The sequence below is a fragment of the Leucoraja erinacea genome, chromosome 11 (genome assembly GCF_028641065.1).
Source record: "Leucoraja erinacea ecotype New England chromosome 11, Leri_hhj_1, whole genome shotgun sequence".
NCBI lineage: Eukaryota > Metazoa > Chordata > Chondrichthyes > Rajiformes > Rajidae > Leucoraja > Leucoraja erinaceus.
In genome coordinates this window covers 12,819,618-12,838,216 of record NC_073387.1, presented here as the reverse complement: position 1 = coordinate 12,838,216, position 18,599 = coordinate 12,819,618, and the positions used below count along the sequence as shown (strand labels likewise).

General features: G+C 45.1%; 1 protein-coding gene across 2 annotated transcripts in view; it reads left to right on the top strand.

Annotated features, from left to right (window-relative positions):
- Positions 1-6,605: 6,605 nt before the first annotated feature.
- Positions 6,606-18,599, top strand: part of g3bp1 (GTPase activating protein (SH3 domain) binding protein 1) — a 31,798-nt gene continuing 19,804 nt past the window's right edge. For both annotated transcript variants that reach the window (XM_055642659.1, XM_055642658.1), the window contains exons 1-4: positions 6,606-6,747; positions 10,069-10,185; positions 11,047-11,128; positions 14,506-14,679. In XM_055642659.1, coding sequence (XP_055498634.1) covers positions 10,091-10,185; positions 11,047-11,128; positions 14,506-14,679 — 351 coding nt within the window. In that variant the 5' untranslated portion in view covers positions 6,606-6,747; positions 10,069-10,090. The remainder of the gene's footprint in view (positions 6,748-10,068; positions 10,186-11,046; positions 11,129-14,505; positions 14,680-18,599) is intronic.

Sequence of the window (18,599 nt, the reverse complement as noted above, 5' to 3'; positions counted from 1 at the left end):
TGCACATAGGTATTAAACCCGGCGTTCGGAAGCCGCGGTCACGTGACTCGGGAGGGGTAGCTAGTTTTTGCGCGGTTGTGGCCAGACGTGTTGTAAGAACCTGTGAGCTAAGAAGCTATTTTGAGAATAAAATAAGTTACAAAACTTAGTTGTCGTCCTTGCGACCGCCAAATTGGTGACCCCAACCTGTCTAGCCATCGTTAGACAAGCAAAAGATCATGCAGGAAGACTACGCTCCCGCAGAATCGGCCGGCACAAGGCAAGGCTCACCAGGCTTCAAACCTCCATCATTTCGGCCCGATCAACCTCAGGTGTGGTTCGTCCACGTTGAGTCACAGTTTCACCTGCACCGTATAATTGCGGATGACACCATGTATTTCCATATGGTTGGAGCTCTGCCACAGGACTGTGCCTCGAGGCAGTTACCTTGCATCAGGGACCCGCCAACGCTCGCCTAGTATGAAGGACTGAATGCCCTCCTGCTCCACACCTTTGGTCTCAGTCGCAGAAACAGGGCTGCAAAGATTCTACATATGGACAGAGTCGGCGGTCATCCACCATCATGGCAACGATGTTAGCCCTGATGGACGGGCACCGTTTTCGAACAGGCGTCCCTGGAGCAGATGCCCGACGAAGTTCGCCTGATGCTCGCCAGAGCTGATTTCAGCGTTCCCCAGCACCTCGCGGAGAGAGCTGACGAATTGTGGGCCCACAGACGGCGGGACGTTTGTGCCTTCACCCGCTCCCCTGTCACGACGCGGGTGCAACCGAGACGGCATCGGGAGGAAGAGGAAGTCCAGCCCAGCGCCGAAGAAGCATCGCCACTTCCAGTCGTCCACAGCCGACAACGTTCGTGCTACTACCATCAGCGCTACGGCACCGAAGCCCGAAGATGCTGAAGCCCCTGTTCATTTCAGGGAAATGCCTCGGCCGATCGTCCATAGAGGAGAACGTGATCGGCCCAAACGAACGCCTCTACGTCCATGATCGCCACTCTGGCCACCGTTTCCTGGTGGACTCCGGTGCCATAGCCAGCATCCTGCCGCTGAACGCCCAAGATACCCGCGTCGATAAGGTAGGACCCGTCCTCTCGGCCGTCAACGGGAGCGACATTCGCACTTACGGTACACGGACCCTGGACTTAAATTTCAACTCCCGCCCGTATAGGTGGGTTCACCGTTGCTGACATCGCCCAACCGATATTGGGGGCCGATTTCTTGCGCGCATTCTCCCTGTTAGTCGATGTGCGAGGTGGACGCATGGTTCCAGTGTCGGACCTGTGCCCCTGCCAAGCCGCGTAATCCATCCACGCCCCTACAGCAACTCGATGAGGTAGCTGAGATCCAGCAACCATTCGCAGCTCTGCTCGCCGAATTCCCCGGTTCGACAGGGCCGCGCCCCTTCATGGCGTGGTCCATCACATTCCCACCAGGGGCCCAAAGGCTCCCGCCCGCGCGCGGCGCCTCCCACCCGATAAACTGCGCATCGCACGAGACGAGTTACAGCTTATAGAGGACATGGCGATTGTCCGGCGGTCGGTTAGCCCTTGGGCTTCCCCGCTGCACATGGTATCCAAAGCGTCCGGGGGTTGGAGACCTTGCGGTGATTACAGGCGTCTTAACGCCGTAACCACGGCAGATCGGTACCCAGTTCCGAACATGCAGGATTTCTCGGCTCATCTGGAGGGCGCAACCTTTTTCTCGAAGGTCGACCTTATCTGCGGGTATAATCAAATTCAGGTCCATCCCGCCGACATCCCTAAGACGGCCACCATTACCCCTTTTGGCCTTTTCGAATGGCTAAGAATGCCTTTTGGCCTGAAGAACGCCGCTCAGGCGTTTCAAAGGCTAACGGATTAGGTCGGTTGGGGTTTGCTGTTCATATTCATCTACCTCGATGATATCCTGGTGGTCAGCAGCTCGCAGGCAGAGCACGTTAGGCACCTCCACCTGCTCTTCGAATGGCTACGCAAACACGGGTTGGTGATGAACCCTGCGAAGTGCCAGTTCGGATTGCGTTCCATTTCCATTTTGGGTCACAGCATTACCTGCCACGGCACACAGCCGCTGCCCGAGAAGGTCGACGCTATCCGTCACTTCCCGGGGCCTCTATCTGTCAAGGGCCTGCAAGAATTTATTTAAATAGTCCATTTCTACCAACGATTCGTCCCGTCAGCAGCCGCCATCATGCGGCCGTTGTTCCAGTGTCCAAGGAGTATGAGATGACTTTCGAGGGGGCTAAGACAGCGTTGGCCAACGCCACTATGCTGGTACACCCTAGGGCGTCGACCCTATCGGCCCTCACCGTGGACGGGTCTGACGTCGCGGTAAGTGCTGTCCTCGAACAACGAAGAGGTAGCCGCTGGGTGCTGCTGGAATTTTTCAGCAGGCAGCTGCGGGCCCCTGAGGTTACGTACAGCGCTGTCGATCGGGAGCTCCTCGCGCTTTACCTAGCGATCCGCCATTTCCGTTATTTCCTGGAGGGGCGCACGTTCACTGCATTCACGGACCATAAGCCACTCACCTTCACTTTAACCAAGGTGTCCGATCCCTGGTCCGCCAGGCAACAGAGACACCTCGCCTACTTATCCGAATTCACATCTGACATTCGACATGTGGCGGGGAAACTGAACGTTGTGGCTGACGCGCTGTCCCGTCCGGCAGCCCCCGAGGTTTCCGCTTTAAGCCTAGGTGTGGATTATGCGGAGCTGGCCACTGCCCAGCAGGCTGATGTCGGCATGGAGGTTTACCGCAATGCTGTCGGGCCTTAAATTGGCTGAGGTGCCCTGCGGCGCCGCCGGCGTGTGGGTCCTTTGCGATGTGTCGATGGGCAAAGCCCGCCCCATTGTCCCGATTACCTGGAGGCGTCGGATTTTCAACACCATCCACAGCCTAGCTCACCCGTCCATTCGCACCACCTCTGCCTTGGTCATGGCCAAGTTCGTCTGGCAAGGGTTACGGAAGCAGGTTGCAGCATGGGCCCGTTCTTGCATCCCGTCAGACTTCCAAGGTGCAGAGGCATGTGCGCCCGCCCGTGCAGGATTTCGCTGTTCCAGACGGCAAGTTCCTGCACATTCATGTCGACCTGGTAGGTCCCTTGCCGTGTTCGCGTAGAGCCACTCACTTACTCACTATCGTGGACAGGTTCACCAGGTGGGCGGAGGCAAAACCGTTAACTGATACCTCCGCTGAGGCTTTTGCGCGAGCTATTGTCTCACATTGGATCGCTCGTTTCGGGGTCCCTTCAGATATTACTACCGATCGAGGGGCCCAGTTGACGTCCTCCCTGTGGGGTGGTATGGCGCAGCTGTATGGTGCGAAGCTGCACCAGACCACCGCATATCATCCAGAGTCAAACGGTTTGGGTGAACGTTTCCACAGACACCTCAAGTCGGCATTGAAAGCTCAGCTCACCGGCCCTGATTGGGTTGACCAGTTGCCTTGGGTTCTCCTAGGCATCAGAACCACGCCTAAGGAAGACATAAACCCCTCCTCGGCCGAGCTGGTTTACGGCTTGGTTTTAGGGGTACCTGGGGATTTTTTGCCCCTCCCCCGGGATCAGGAGGTCCCGGCTTCGGTGGTGTTAGCTGACGTTCGCGAACGGGCGCGCGCTTTGGTCCCGGTTCCCACTTCCCGACACGGGTCGTCCGCGGTGCATGTGCCTACTATGTTACAGGATTGTGCTTATGTTTTCCTTCGCAGGGATGCTCACCGCTCGCCATTACAGCGGGTGTACGAAGGTCAGTCGTACAGGGTGCTGAGGACTGGTACCTCGACGTTTACGTTGGACATGGGTGGCAAGGAGTTTGTCTCTGTCAGCCGTCTTAAGCCAGCATACGTTGACGAGGATAGCCTGGTGGCAATGGGCACTCCGTGGCGTAGAGGACGTAAGCCGGCCGTTTTGCCACCCTCTGCACCTGTTACCCCATTATGTATCACCGGTCCCGTTACGCCCGTCCCTCATTCGCGTTTGTCGCCCCCCTCCGGTTGTTTTGCCGGCCCCTACTGTTATGCTCACCCCGCGTTTTCGTACCGCGGATTCTGGGGGGGGGGCATGTAGCGGCACTTGCTGGGGCACGCAGGTATCGAACCCGGCATTCGGAAGCCGCGGTCACGTGACTCCGGAGGGGCTGGTAGTTTTTGTGCGGTTTCGCTTTCACTCGGCAGTTGAGTGCTGACCACCGTTGTAGCCAGACGTGTTGTAAGAACCAGTGAGCTAAGAAGCTATTTTGAGAATAAAATAAGTTACAAGACTTAGTTGTCGTTCTTGCGACCGCCAAACCTGCACAAGTTATTCCACATGGTACAGCATGGAAACACCGACCTTTGATCACCAGTTCCATGTTATCCAACTTTCTCATCCATTGCCTATACATTAAGGGTTATTTTTTTTTATTTTTTTTAAACAGAAGCTAATTAACCTACAAACTGTACACTATATATCTTTGGGATGTGGGAGGAAACTGGAGCACCCGGCAGATCCCCACTTGGTCACAGGGAGAACGTGCAAACGCCACAAAGGCAGCGTCTCTGGCACAGTGAGGCAGCAGCTCCACCAGCTGCCCCAATGTTACATGTAAGAAAATTTGTTCAGGAATGTGAAGTGGTTTTGGCAGTGATCAACTGCTTGGCTAAAAAGGAAAAGCAACATATGTCATCTAATGTAAAATGCAAAAGGTGAGCAATGTAAAAGAGACAGAAACTCCATCGGAGAGAGAAGCAAAGCCTCATCAAAGTGGGTGCTCCTAAAAGAGTAATGTAGGTATGTTGCAAAGCCTACCTTCAGCGGCGCTGCAGATCTGTCGCTGCCCGTGTGCGCGATTTTCGCGCCTTTGAGAGGGGGGGCGGGTTTAAAACGCGATTTTCTCTTAGCTATTCAAATCGAGGTTGTTCAGCCTACTTAGTTGACGAAAAATTGCTGCGAGGTTCGTTCGCTGCAGCTATTTTTAAACTTAATTGCTTAATTTAATTGTTATAGTAGGTTAAAAATCATCCTCTAAACCCATGACCGCTGACAACGGTACGGATCTCATGCAGGGGACAATGGAAGGTAGGTTGTTTATTTTTACATCAAAAAGCGCTTCTTAAGATTCCTTTATACAAAATTTTATGTTACGAGTAGCTAATTTGGGGGCCCATTAAATCCCGCAGTATTTTTCTGGACATATGGGGTACAAATCCACCGCAATGGGAACGTTCCAAACCAGCGCGTTCCACAGAGTTCCACAGGATACCACTCGAAAGCCGATTTAAATGGCCATTAATTTACAGCAGTTGAACACTAAATTCCTTCCATTTGGCCCATAAATTAATGTAAATGAGATTTAAAAATCATGTTTTATTGTGAATTCCTTGTGAATGTTATTTGGACACTTAGGCTATTTAAAAATGTTAATCTTTTCTTAAGAAATGGATAGATGTTTAGATCTAGTAATTGAAGTTTGGAATTAGCTACAATTGGGTAACTAACTAATTATATGCTTTAATTTCAGGTCATCCAAGTAAGATTGTTTAATATTTGTTTCAGAATGCTTCAATCTATAATAACAAAATTTATTTTAGTTCTCTTAATTTTTAATAAAAATTATGGTCATTTCACTGTCCTCGATCACAGCGTTTGTGTTAAGTCAATGGAAAATCAATAGGGAACAAGATGCTAATTTCCGAGTATGAAAATGGCCATAACTTTTTTAATACTGAAGATATGAAGTAAATTAGGTGTCAAATTAAACTTATTTTTGTGGTTTATCTGATGGGATAAATTGCAGACTTGATTTTTTAAATCTCAAAATTTTGTAACATTGCTAAGAAATGGGAGAGCCAATTGAACCATAATTGCCAGATGCTAGAATGAAGCGATGAAAATACTAAGCGGGTCGCACAGGATCTGTGGAGAAGAAACCATTTCAAATCAAGGATCCTTCTTCTGAAAATGGAAATATCTACATCAATTAGCATACAGATTCTAAAAAAAAGTTACCTTCAGAACAGACTTAAAGTAGAAACAGCTATGACTTTCACCCAGACACGGCAAGACTTGCTGAACATTGAGGGGATGTTTAAAATAATTTAGCAGTGACGTTAAGCAGCATTTATGACATAACTAATCCCCCTCCCACTGATCACCTTGAGGTGAATAATAAAAACATGGCAATCTTCTCCAGAAAGGGGGTTCACAACTGCCTCGTTTCTAGTTTATTGTTGTCATAAGTTGTAGAAGTCACATTTACTCATACTGTGATTTTGTAATCCACATATACACAATCCTAATTGGGGAGCGGGGAGCGCAGAGACAGCCAGCCCGCCCTTCGCCGGCCTCGCCCAACGCCCGCCCCCACGGGGTCTCCCGCCTCACCATCGCTCCTGGAGTCTCGCCGGCCAACCTAACCTGCTAGCCCGCAGAGCCCGCCCCCTTCCCCCCTTCCCGTTGGCTTACCTTTGCGAGACCTCGGGTTGCCGCGGCCGCCGATTGACCGCCGCCGCTGTCAATCACCCGGCTTGCAGCCATCAAGTTAGCGTGTTAACCGCCGGCGCTGTGAATCGCCCGGCCTTTCGCCATTAAGTTAGCGTTAACCCTGCCGGCTCTCTTCGCGGCGCGGGGGGGGTCCTTTTTTTGTTGAAAATACATATCTTAAACGGTGAAATAAAACTCTTCCCACTCCCCCCCACCGGCGCTGACAGGGTGACGCAGCCCTCAGTGCTCGCTGGAACTATCGGAGCAGCCAGACCCCTCTGCCGGATTCCTGCGGTGAGTGAGTGCTGGAGACGCCGGGGGAGTGAGGGGAAGGCCGGGCATGGGCTGTAGGAAAGGCCGGGGATCCGAGTGGGCGGCCAGGCCCTTGCCGAAGGCCGGGGACGGGCCCGGGCTGCCATGTTAACCACAGGCCGGCCCCTCCGTCTGGCATTCGCCGCTGCTCCCTCAGGGGGGGAGGGGGTGCGCGGTTTTTTCGCGACATCCCGCCTCCAGTCGGTTTCTCCCTCTCCCTTCCTCGTCGTGTCTGCGAACTCGGGGTCTGGGTGGGTTGAGGGCAGGTTGTTCAGGCCTTTTGTTCCTGTCGGGGCATCGGGTTGGAACCGCTTGAGGAGCGGGTGGGGAGTTGAAAGTGAGAGGGTGGTCACCCCGGGTCTTTTTTCATCACTCCCACCCTCCACACTCCCCATCTCCGGGGTGGGGGTTGTGTCGGGCCCGGCGCTGGATCGATGTGAACAGCCAGAGCCGGCGATATCCCACGTTCTCCTCCCACCTCCCCGGGTCTCCATGTTTTGCGGCCTTGCTGCCGCTCCACGTGTTCGCCTCGGCCGCAGATGCTGTCTTTCGCCCGCCCAACTGATCCCTCGGCTGGAATCCACAACCCTCTGTTCCTCATGTGGCAGGGTGGATGGAGGGCGGGGGTGGGGAGGGCAGGCAACCACACCACAGATAAGCCTGTCCCACCTCGACCACTTTTCTGTGAATTAATTCCCGGTCAATGGTAAACATTTCAGCTCTTTTAGAGAAGGTACTTTTGGATTTGAACGTCCCTTTTAAAACGTAATTGGGAATGGATCCAGCACACCGTATCAGTTAAATTAGCAAGAGAGAACAATGCCTAGTCCTCTATATCATTTCGCAATTATGTACGAAATCGAAGGCCCCATTGTTTGACGTGCCGCCTTTGATAAAGTAGTCAAACAGTCCTTTTAATCTTCTCTTACTTCCGCCTCTTTGTAAATAAATTATTGGGTTGAAATGTTTTGGTTCTTGCAGTTCTATGTGTGACACGGTAAACAAAAAAAAATTGAAATGGGCTTTCGCAGTTTCTGCGCCGTTTGCTGAGTTACCCAGAATGAAACTCGAAAGACCTGCTCCAATCTGTCATGGTCATTTGGTGAGTGGGGAAACAAAAGGGAACCGGCATGCAATAGAACTGTTGGATTTGGCTAGTGAGCTTTAGATCTAAACATATTACTGCACAATTCCCGCTACTGAAAGACAACAGAAAAAGCACAACAGGTTTTTGATAATCTGGTTGAGTCGGTTTAATTGCTTCCATTTCACTTTCTTGTTTTTGAGTGATGGGTCTCGAAGGATGTTGTTCATATGTGATATGGATGGCTATTTTTTAAAAAGTATAAAGCATAAATAGTGCAAAGCATTTTTACTGAGCTATTCTAGTACAAGATTTTTAAACAAATAGACAGAATAACTTTACAAGAATGTCAGTGAAAACCAAAAGGTAACCTTAAACTAACTAATTTTAAGTACAGGTTTCATGAAAAGCATATTGTAGAGATAATTATATCACAAACAAAACAGGAATGGAAAAATTAGTGTGCCTTCAAATAAAAGCACTCTGGATATCTTATTGGCATTCCCTTTCCCAAAACTTGGAAAATTATGTGGGCACACAACTGAAAAAGGCCCCCCACCGAACACATCATGTGCCCATACCCTCCACAGATGCTGCCTGATCCACTCCGCTCTTCCAGTACTTTGTATTTTGCTCAAAATTATGTGGGCTGTAGCTCTGCTTTGTGCCCGAAAACTTCCAATCCTGTCTTCCACAGTTTGTCATGCTCAACACTGCATTAATCACTACATGGGTGTATTATGAGAATGTGATACCCATGGCAACTTTTGGAATTTGTAATATTGTCAAGCTTGTTGTTTTCAACTTCAACTTGCTTAAAAATTGATGCGGTGTTGGTAACTGGTGCATGTATGTGCCGAACGCAACTGATTTTACAGATCTTAATTCAAAAACAGTTGGGCAGATACATCTTTAACACAGACATGTCCTAGTAATGTACGTAAAACATACAAAGTGCTGGAGTAACTCAGTGGGTCACGCAGCATCTGTGAGGGACATGGATGGGCGACATTTTGTATCGAGACTCTTCAGAATTAAAATTTAACTGTTTATATAGAAATTGCAGTACAGAAACAGCAGTTTGAGCCACTGATTCAAGCAGTGTTTATGCTTGGGCTTCCATGGACCCTTTATGTGACCATAGAAGGAGCCATCCATTCTAGTATTTGCTTATCGAGCCTAGGACACCTGTGGTAATTGTGTCAGCTATTAAGTGTGATGCTCTCTGGATAACAAAGTTACTTCAGAATTCCCAGTTGGATTTATTTGTCTCTAACTTTTTGGTTTGGATTCACGAGCAAATGCTAAATAAATTAAACAGTAATGGGTACTACACGACTCAAGAGTGTTTAACTGGTAGACACAAAATGCTGGAGTAACTGAGTGGGTCAGGCAACATCTCTGTAGAGAAGGAATATGTGGCGTTTTGGGTTGAGACCTTCTTCAGCCTGAGAGTTGGGGGAGGGAAACTAGAGATATGGAAGAGTGCATTCTTGCAAGACTGGAATATGTACTGGGTCTGGAACAACAACAAATCTTTCTTGCTGCAGCTTTATAGTCCTGTGGGTGAAATTATTTTTTGCATGCATTTGATAATGTTTTGTTATAATTTTATATTAAAATCTTGTTTTTCCTGACATCACGATAAAATATGGAATTGGGTGTAGAGCTCCAATTAACTTCTCAGATGTTCCTTCACTGTTGAATCAATCTGTTTTTCATTCTTGGGTAAATATCACTCTAAGTTTCAAGTTATTGGTCAACATTGGTAGTGCCGAGGATAGACACAAAATGCTGAAGTAACTGCGGGACAGGCAACATCTCTGGAGAGAAGGAATGCGTGATGTTTTGGGTCGATACCCTTCTTCAGACTTCCTAAACATTGGTTAGTATTTGGCTTGAGATTTCCCTTGAGCTTTAATGCTCCCCCATCAGTATCCATGAACTCAAGTTGGAAGAAGTGAGCATGTAATGGTCACCAGCAAAATTGTGATTTTTTAAAAACTTGAAATGAGAGCTGCTCGAGCTGGAACATTTGGTGTGTTGGGCAGCACCAGTTTGGAATTTGCACACTTGCTCATGCATCTTTCTTGGAACTATGTTTTACATTTCCAATTTATTGGTGAAGTATGCTTTTGTCTCCAACCTCCAAATTTGGTTGGGCACTTTGGTATTTGTAATATATATTTTGTTATTATTTATTTTCTGGATTTTTGCAGAAACTTTCAGTTGACCAAAGAGATGGTGATGGAGAAGCCAAGTCCCCTGCTTGTCGGGCGGGAATTTGTGAGACAGTATTACACACTGCTGAACCAGGCCCCTGATTATTTACATAGGTAAGCTGGATTTCTTTGATTCAATCATGTGTTTTTAATGTGAATGAATTGAGTGTCTTTTCAATTGAGTTAAATGATGACAGAACTTTGACTCGGTCTAAATGAGAAACATTTCTTTAATCTGTTCTTGCAAGTTGCTTGTTATTTCTTGACACATCACCATGTGTCAGTTAGCTGGTTGATGGCTAATATTTAAAACATTCGTATGTTTATGTTTACCATGGCAACTGTATTCTGAAACTTAGACATGAACTGCAATATCTTTTTAGTGTCTGAACATTTAGTTAATACTGACGTTGCTCTTCATTTGCCACTTCTATTTTACTAGTTACTTGGGTTTTTGGTACAATAACTTAAAAGATTTAATGAGAATAATTACAGGTTTAAATTGCGATTAAGTTTATAAAGTTAAACATTTCAAAGGCCCTGGAATGTTTTACAATGTTTAATACATTTTGTTTGCCATTATGAATTGTATAATGTACTTTTTTTTTACAAGCGCCAGCGAAATGTCATGAGGTTTAACATCCTCCATGTTAAACCATTGCAGTATCTGTTCTTCCACTGCAGAAAAGTGAATCAAAATCTGTCTCTTGTAGCTAGTAGTTATTTCCTTGAAATGTTTTCGTGTTATTAATGCTGTTGCATGGAATATCTTTTAATTTTGTTGTAAAACACAAGACAAAATGTTAATTTAAAAGCAACACACATGCTTATAATTGTCAATTTCTCATTATTGTGCTATATATTAAATACTTCTGTGATATTTGCCAAACAGCATTCATCTGTTCACAATGACATGTATTTTCTCTTTTACCTACATTGGTGGCATATACTACTTAAAAATGTTTTGTGTTGTAGGTTTTATGGAAAGAATTCTTCATATGTTCACGGTGGTTTGACTTCAAATGGAGATCCAGCAGAAGCGGTGTATGGACAAGCGGTAATTAATCCTGGCTAGTGAATGTACAAATGTATAAAATTGCAAACAGAAGCATCTGTTTATTCCAAGCATATGAGATTTGCAGCTGTTTGCTGCAATTCTGGATTACAACCAGAATGCTTTCAGCATTGGTTGAAATTCAGAGGGCGACTGCAATTTAAGCTCTGGCACATGAAATAAGACTCTTGTTATTGTGACACTTAGGACTCAATGCTATAAAAACCCTTAGCAGACAGCAATCTCCCTACCCTATTACTGGGTAACTTAATGTCAATAGTTAATGCTTTCATATTCTGTTACCTAATAACCCAACTGCTAACATGAGCTAGTCTGAATTTTCTTAATCTTCCTTTAGTTAACAACTTTAACTATTCCTGTAATATAAATGCTGCTAGAGGTTTAAACAGTTACGTTTTCTTTCGTGAGGAGCCGCTGTAGTGGATTTTTATGTCCGTTTTTTATGTAGTTGTGTGTGATAGAATTGGAGGGGCAAGAGGTGGAGGTGTTGCATTGCTTGTCAGGTCTAAAAGAAGATATGAGGTTGCGTTGGCAAGTAAGGTGAAAGTAAATCCAAAGGGTTTCTACAGCTATATTAATAGCAAAAGGATAACGAGAGATTAAAATTGGTCCATTAGAGAGTCAGTGGACAGCTATCTGCAGAGCCAAAAGAGATGGGGGAGTTATTGAACAATTTTTTTTCTTCGGTATTCACCAAGGAGAAGGATATTGAATTATGTGAGGTAAGGGAAACAAGTAGAGTAGCTGTGGAAACTATGAGGATCACAGAAGAGGAAGTACTGACACTTTTGAAAAATATAAAAGTGGATAAGTCTCCAGGTCCTGACAGGATATTCCCAAGGAAATTGAGGGAAGTTAGTGTAGGAATAGCTGGGGCTATGACAGAAATATTTCAAATGTCATTAGAAATGGGAATGGTGCCGGAGGATTGGTGTACTGTGCATGTTGTTCCATTGTTTAAAAAGGATTCTAAGAGTAAACCTAACAATTATAGACCTGTTAGTTTGACGGCAGTGGTGGGCAAATTAATGGAAAGGATACTTTGAGAAAATATATATAATCATCTGGATAAACGGTCTGATTAGGAACAGTCAACATGGATTTGTGCCTGGAAGGTCATGTTTGACTAATCTTCTTGAATTTTTTGAAGAGGTTACTAGGGAAATTGATGAGGGTAAAATGGTAGATGTTGTCTATATGGACTTCAGTAAGGCCTTTGACAAGCTTTCACATGGAAGATTGGTTAAGAAGGTTCACTTGGGTATTAATAGTGGAGTAGCAAGATGGATTCAATGGGAGATACGAGAGATTAATGGTGGATAACTGTTTGTCAGGTTGGAGGCTGGTGACTAGTGGGGTGCCTCAGGGGTTTGTGTTGGGTCTGCTGTTGTTTGTCATATACATCAATGATCTGGATGATGGTGTGGTAAATTGGATTAGTAAGTATGCAGATGATACTAAGATAGGCGGTGTTGTGGATAATGAAGTAGATTGCCAAAGTCTACAGAGATTTAGGCCATTTGGAAGGGTTGGCCCAAAGATGGCAGATGGAGTTTAATGCTGATAAGTGTGAGGTGCTATATCTTGGCAGGACAAATCAAAACAGGACGTACATGGTAAATGGTAGCGAATTGAAGAATGCAGTTGAACGGAAGGATCTAGGAATAACTGCATAGTTCCCTGAAGGTGGAATCTCATGTAGAGAAGGGTGGTAAAGAAAGCTTTTGGTGTGCTGGCCTTTATAAATCAGAGCATTGAGTATAGAAGTTGGGATGTAATGTTAAAATTGTACAAGGCATTGGTGAGGCCAATTCTGGAGTAAGGTGTACAATTTTGGTCGCCAAATTATAGGAAAGATGTCAACAAAATAGAGAGAGTACAGAGGAGATTTACTAGAATGTTGCCTGGGTTACAGCACCTAAGTTACAGAGAAAGGTTGAACAAGTTAGGTCTTTATTCTTTGGAGCGCAGAAGGTTAAGGGGAGACTTGATAGAGGTCTTTAAAATTATGAGAAGGATAGACAGAGTTGACAAGGATAAGCTTTTTCCATTGAAAGTAGGGAAGATTCAAACAAGAGGACATGACTTGAGAATTAAGGGACAAAAGTTTAGGGGTAACACGAGGGGGAACTTCTTTACTCAGTGGTAGCTGTGTGGAATGAGCTTCCAGTGGAAGTGGTGCAGGCAGGTTCGATTTGATAATTTAAAAGTAAATTGGATAGGTATATGGACGGGGAAGGAATGGAGGGTTGTGGTCTGAGTGCAGGTAGAAGGGACTAGGTGAGAGTAAGTGTTTGGCACGGACTAGAAGGGCCGAGATGGCCTGTTTCTGTGTTGTAATTGTTATATGGTGTGTTGTTGCTTTTGACTATGGCAAACCAAATTCCTCATATGTTGCAAAACATACTTGGCTAATAAATTATGATTATGATTGTTTATTTAACCATTGGGTTAGATTACAAAATGACTAAGCCTACTCGTTTAGCTTCTTGAGAGACTGCTAAAGCCACAAATGGTTTCTAATTATTTTTCAGTAGTCTTGTGTTTAAATCTAGATTAAACTCATTTTAGTATAGCTGTAGCAACAGAGTTGGTATCACCTAGACTGACACAAAAGTTTAGTGACTACGCTTTATAAGTTTCATACTGACAGAAAGTGAGTCGAGCTGTGGGGACAAAATTGGATATTTTATGTTTGCCTCCATTGGAAAAATAACTTTTTGGTACTCGCTATTTCTGTTGCATGGTTCCTGGTGCACTCGCCAGGAAGATGCTACTGCTTCCTTCTATACCTTTTATGTCTTGTACACTAATGATGTAGATCTCTTTTGTTCCAAACAATTGAATATTCTGCCACGCAGGATTGCTTTTATAAGACTGGTTTGTCTATTAATTCAGTACCGAAGTACATTCACTGGATGGCTTCCTTCCTGAATTGTGCTTTCCTCATTACCATATGGTCATTCATCCATTTTTCCCCACTTCTCCTCTTATCTCCTCTCCTGGCTAGAGCACGAGCAGAGTTCGACCCCAGCTTCGATAACCAACTAATCTTTCTTTGTTATTTCTGCCACACAATCTCGCAACGAGACACATTCAAGTTTACTCCCTTTTCAGCATTTCGAAGAGATTTTTCTCTTTGTGACTTACTGGTTTGTTCTGTTCACACTGGATACTACTTGCCCTATGGCACTTTTACAGGCAACTATGGGAGAAATAACTTTATCCTTCCCATCGTCTAGAGACTCGAGCAGTCTTCCTGATGAAACAGCAATTTGTTTGCACTAAGAATGGTAGAAATTTGACATGTCAGGGTCTTGTTATTTGATAATTTAAGCTTGTTTATTTGTTTATTGTAGGAAATACACAAGAAAGTTATGTCTCTTCAGTTCCGAGATTGCCACACAAAAATTAAACATGTGGATGCTCATGCTACGCTAAATGATGGGGTGGTAGTACAGGTTATGGGTGAGCTGTCAAACAACAGACAGCCCATGAGGCGCTTCATGCAGACATTTGTCCTTGCACCTGAGGTAAGCAGAACAATTGTGTAATATTCTAGTACATTTTCTTTGCTTTCTTGCGGTTTATGAGACTTGTGATGCTGAAAGAGGCAGTATGGATTAAATAGGCCTTGTATGAATTGGATTTCTTTGTTTTCGTGTTACTTTTCTAATTTTAATTATATCTATATGTACGCATGATATTTTAAATAACTAAAACACATTGGGAGTTAAAGATGATGAACTTGGAGAATTTCATTGTATTTTTTCAGGCTGGCTGATTATTTTCCTGCAGTCGTATGTTCTAAATTGTTTGGCAGCATGTGATTCACTTAAAATATTTGCATCTTGTTTTCAGTTGCTATTGAAAGTGTACCTCGCGGTATAACGTGTTAGAAGCTTATGAGTCCAGTATGGACCTCTCTTAAAGTAGACTGTGGTTTGTAGTAATGTTTGCAAGTGAAAATTTGTCACTTGGGTGGAGTAATAGCAGTTTTAAACCTGGCGTCTCAAACTTTAAAATTACATAGAATTACATAGAATATTTACTGCTTAAATATGATTCCAACAAAGCTCACTGTATAACACTTCAGATTATGATCACCCTTGCATATACACCAGGGTGCACACGCCTATACAATGCCCTCCATAATGTTTGGGATGACCCATCATTTATTCATTTGCCGCTGTACTTCACAATTTGAGATTTGTAACAGAAAAATATCATATGTGGTTAAAGTGCACATTGTCAGATTTTAATAAAGGCAATTTGGTTTTACCGTGTAGAAATTACAGCAGTGTTTAACCATAGTCCCTCCATTTCAGGGAACCATAATGTTTGGAACACAGCAATGTCATGTAAATGAAAGTAGTTATGTTTAGTATTTTGTTGCATATCCTTTGCATGCAATGACTACTTGAAGTCTGCAATTCATGGACATTACCAGTTGCCGAGTGTCTTCTCTGGCAAGGCCTATATTGCAGCCATCTTTAGCTTATGCTTGTTTTGGGGGCTAGTCCCCTTCAGTTTTCTCTTCAACATACAAACAGCATGCTCAATTGGGTTCAGATCGGGTTGATTTGGCCACTCAAGAATTTACCATATTTTAGCTTTGGAAGAGCTCCTTTGTTTGTTTGGCAGTATGTTTGAAATCATTGATTTGCTGGAGAATGAACCGCCGGCCAGTTTTGAGGCATTTGTTTGAGCTTGAGCAGATAGGATGTGTCTATACACTTCCGAATTCATTATGCTACTACCATCAGCAGTTGTATCATCAATGAAGATAAGCAAGCCAGTACCTTCAGCAGCCATACATGCCCAAGCCATAACACCCCCATCACCGTGTTTCACAAATGAGGTGGTCTGCTTTGTATCTTGGGCAGTTCCTTCTCTCCTCCATACTTTGCTCTTGCCATCACTCTGATATAAGTTAATCGTCGTCTCATCTGTCCACAAGACCTTTTTCCAGAACTGTGGTTGCTCTTTTGAGCACTTCTTGGCAAACTGTAACCTGGCTATCCTATTTGCAGCTAACCAGTGGTTTTATCGTGTAGTGTAGACTCTATTTCTGTTATGAAATCTTCTGCGGACAGTGGTCATTGACACTGTCCACACCTGACTCCTGAAGAGGGTTTCTGATCTGTCGGACAGGTGTTTGGGGATTTTTTTTTAATTTAGCAATGTTACAAAATTTTGAGATTTTAAAAATCAAAGTCTTTAATTTATCCCATCAGATAAAGCATAAAAATAAGTTTAATTTGACACCTAATTCACTTTCATATCTTCAGTATTAAAGTTATGGCCATTTTCATACTCGGAAATCATGTTCCCTATTGCTTTTTCATTGACTTAACACAAAAGCTGTGATCGAGAACATTTAAAAGCCGATAACTTTCTTAAAATTTAAGAGGACTAAAATAAATTTTCAGTTATTATAGATTGAAGCATTCTGAAACAAATATGAAACAATCTTACTTAGATGACTTGAAATTAAAGCATATAATTAGTTAGTTACCTAATTGTAGCTAATTACAAAATTCAATTACTAGATCTAAACATCTATCCATTTTTTAAGAATGGATTAACATTTTTAAATACCTAAGTGTCCAAATAAGGTGCTTAGAAGACATGTCAATTGGTACAAAGTTATGCATTCTTGTACTCTTACATGGGTATGATCGCACTTTTTTTCAGCAAAATTGCACCGTGTAAAAATACTGATTTTATCAGCAAAATAATGATTTTCAGGTACTAGAATACTGAAATGCTCCGACAAAACTTGGCAGCTTTGCTCTAGCAGTTTTAGTCGTGTTTCACACTCATAATTGCTTCTTTGACTTTCATTGGCACAACTTTGGTCCTCATGTTGATAAACCAATAAAAGTTTCCAAAGGTGATGGAAAGACTGGAGGAAAGACTAGGTGCTGAGAGCTCTCTTATACCTGCATTAAGGAGGCATTTAAACACACCTGAGCAATTACAGGGCGGTGAAGAACGCAACGAGAAGGTACAGAGACAAGGTGGAGTTACAGATGGAGCAACAGGACACCAGAAGCCTATGGCTGGGGCTACGGATTGTAACCAACTACCGGAGCACCCCTCCCTCATCCGCAAGTGCCGGCACCTCCCTTTTACGCTCGTTTCGAGAAGGGCAACACCACTCCAAGTCTGCCGGCTATCGACAATACCACCAGCGGGCTGGCTACCGAAGCTGAAGGGAGGTATGTGCACACATCCTCGCTGTCCGAGCACAACGTGAGGAGGGCTCTGACACGGGTGAACACGAGAAAGCTGCAGAAAGATGGCATCTCGGGGCGAGTACTCAAGTCCTGTGCTACGCAGCAAGGTCCAGTGCTCACTACATTATTCAACCTCTCCCTGGACAAGTCCGTGGTCCCGGCCTGCTTCAAAAAATCCATCATTGTATCGGTACCAAAAAATGCCTCCCCAGCCTGTCTGAATGACTACCGTCCGGTAGTCAAATGCTTTGAGAGGCTGGTGAAGAAACACATCTGCGTCTTCCTCCCTCGGAACATGGGCCCGTTGCAGTTTGCATACCGTCCAAACAGATCCACTTGGTGAACAGGTCTCCCAGGTCTTGCACACCGCTCTCTCCCATCTGGACAGCCAGAAGGGGGGCTACATGAGGATGCTGTTCATAGACTACAGTTCAGTCCTCAACACGATAGTCCCCACCAGACTGGCCGGGAAGCTAATGGAATTGGGGCTCAACACCTCCCTGTGTGCCTGGGTCCTGGACTTTCTCACCGCCAGGCCCCAGGTAGTCAAGATGGGAGGGAATACATCGAAGTCCCTCACCCTGAGCACAGGATCGCCCCAGGGTTGCGTCCTCAGCCCCCTATTGTACTCCCTGTACACACATGACTGTGTGGCTAGGTTCAGCTCCAACTCAATAATTAAGTTTGTTGATGACACTGTGGTGGTGGGCCTGATCTCAGACAACGACGAGAAGGCCTACCGGGAGGAGGTGGCTGGTCTAGCACTCTGGTGCCACGATAACAGCCTCCTCTTGAACATCAAAAAAAACGAAGGAGCTGATCGTGGACTTTAGGAGGGCACATCATCCGAGGACGTACACTCCATTGAGGATAAATGGGGATCCTGTGGATAGGGTGAACTGTTTTAAATATCTGGGAGTCCACATCTCCGAGGATATAACATGGGCATCACACGCCTCAGCACTCGTGAGTAAGGCAAGGCAACGCCTTTACCACCTCAGGCAATTGAGGAAATTCAGAATGTCTCCGAGGATCCTCCAGTGCTTCTACTCAGCGGTGGTGGAAAGCATCTTGTCCGGGAACATTACCATCTGGTTTGGGAATTGCTCTGCCAAGGACAAGAAGGCTCTGCAAAGAGTAGTGCATTCGGCCGAACGCACTATGGTAACTTCACTTGCCCCCCTGCAGGAACTATACATGAGGAGGTGCAA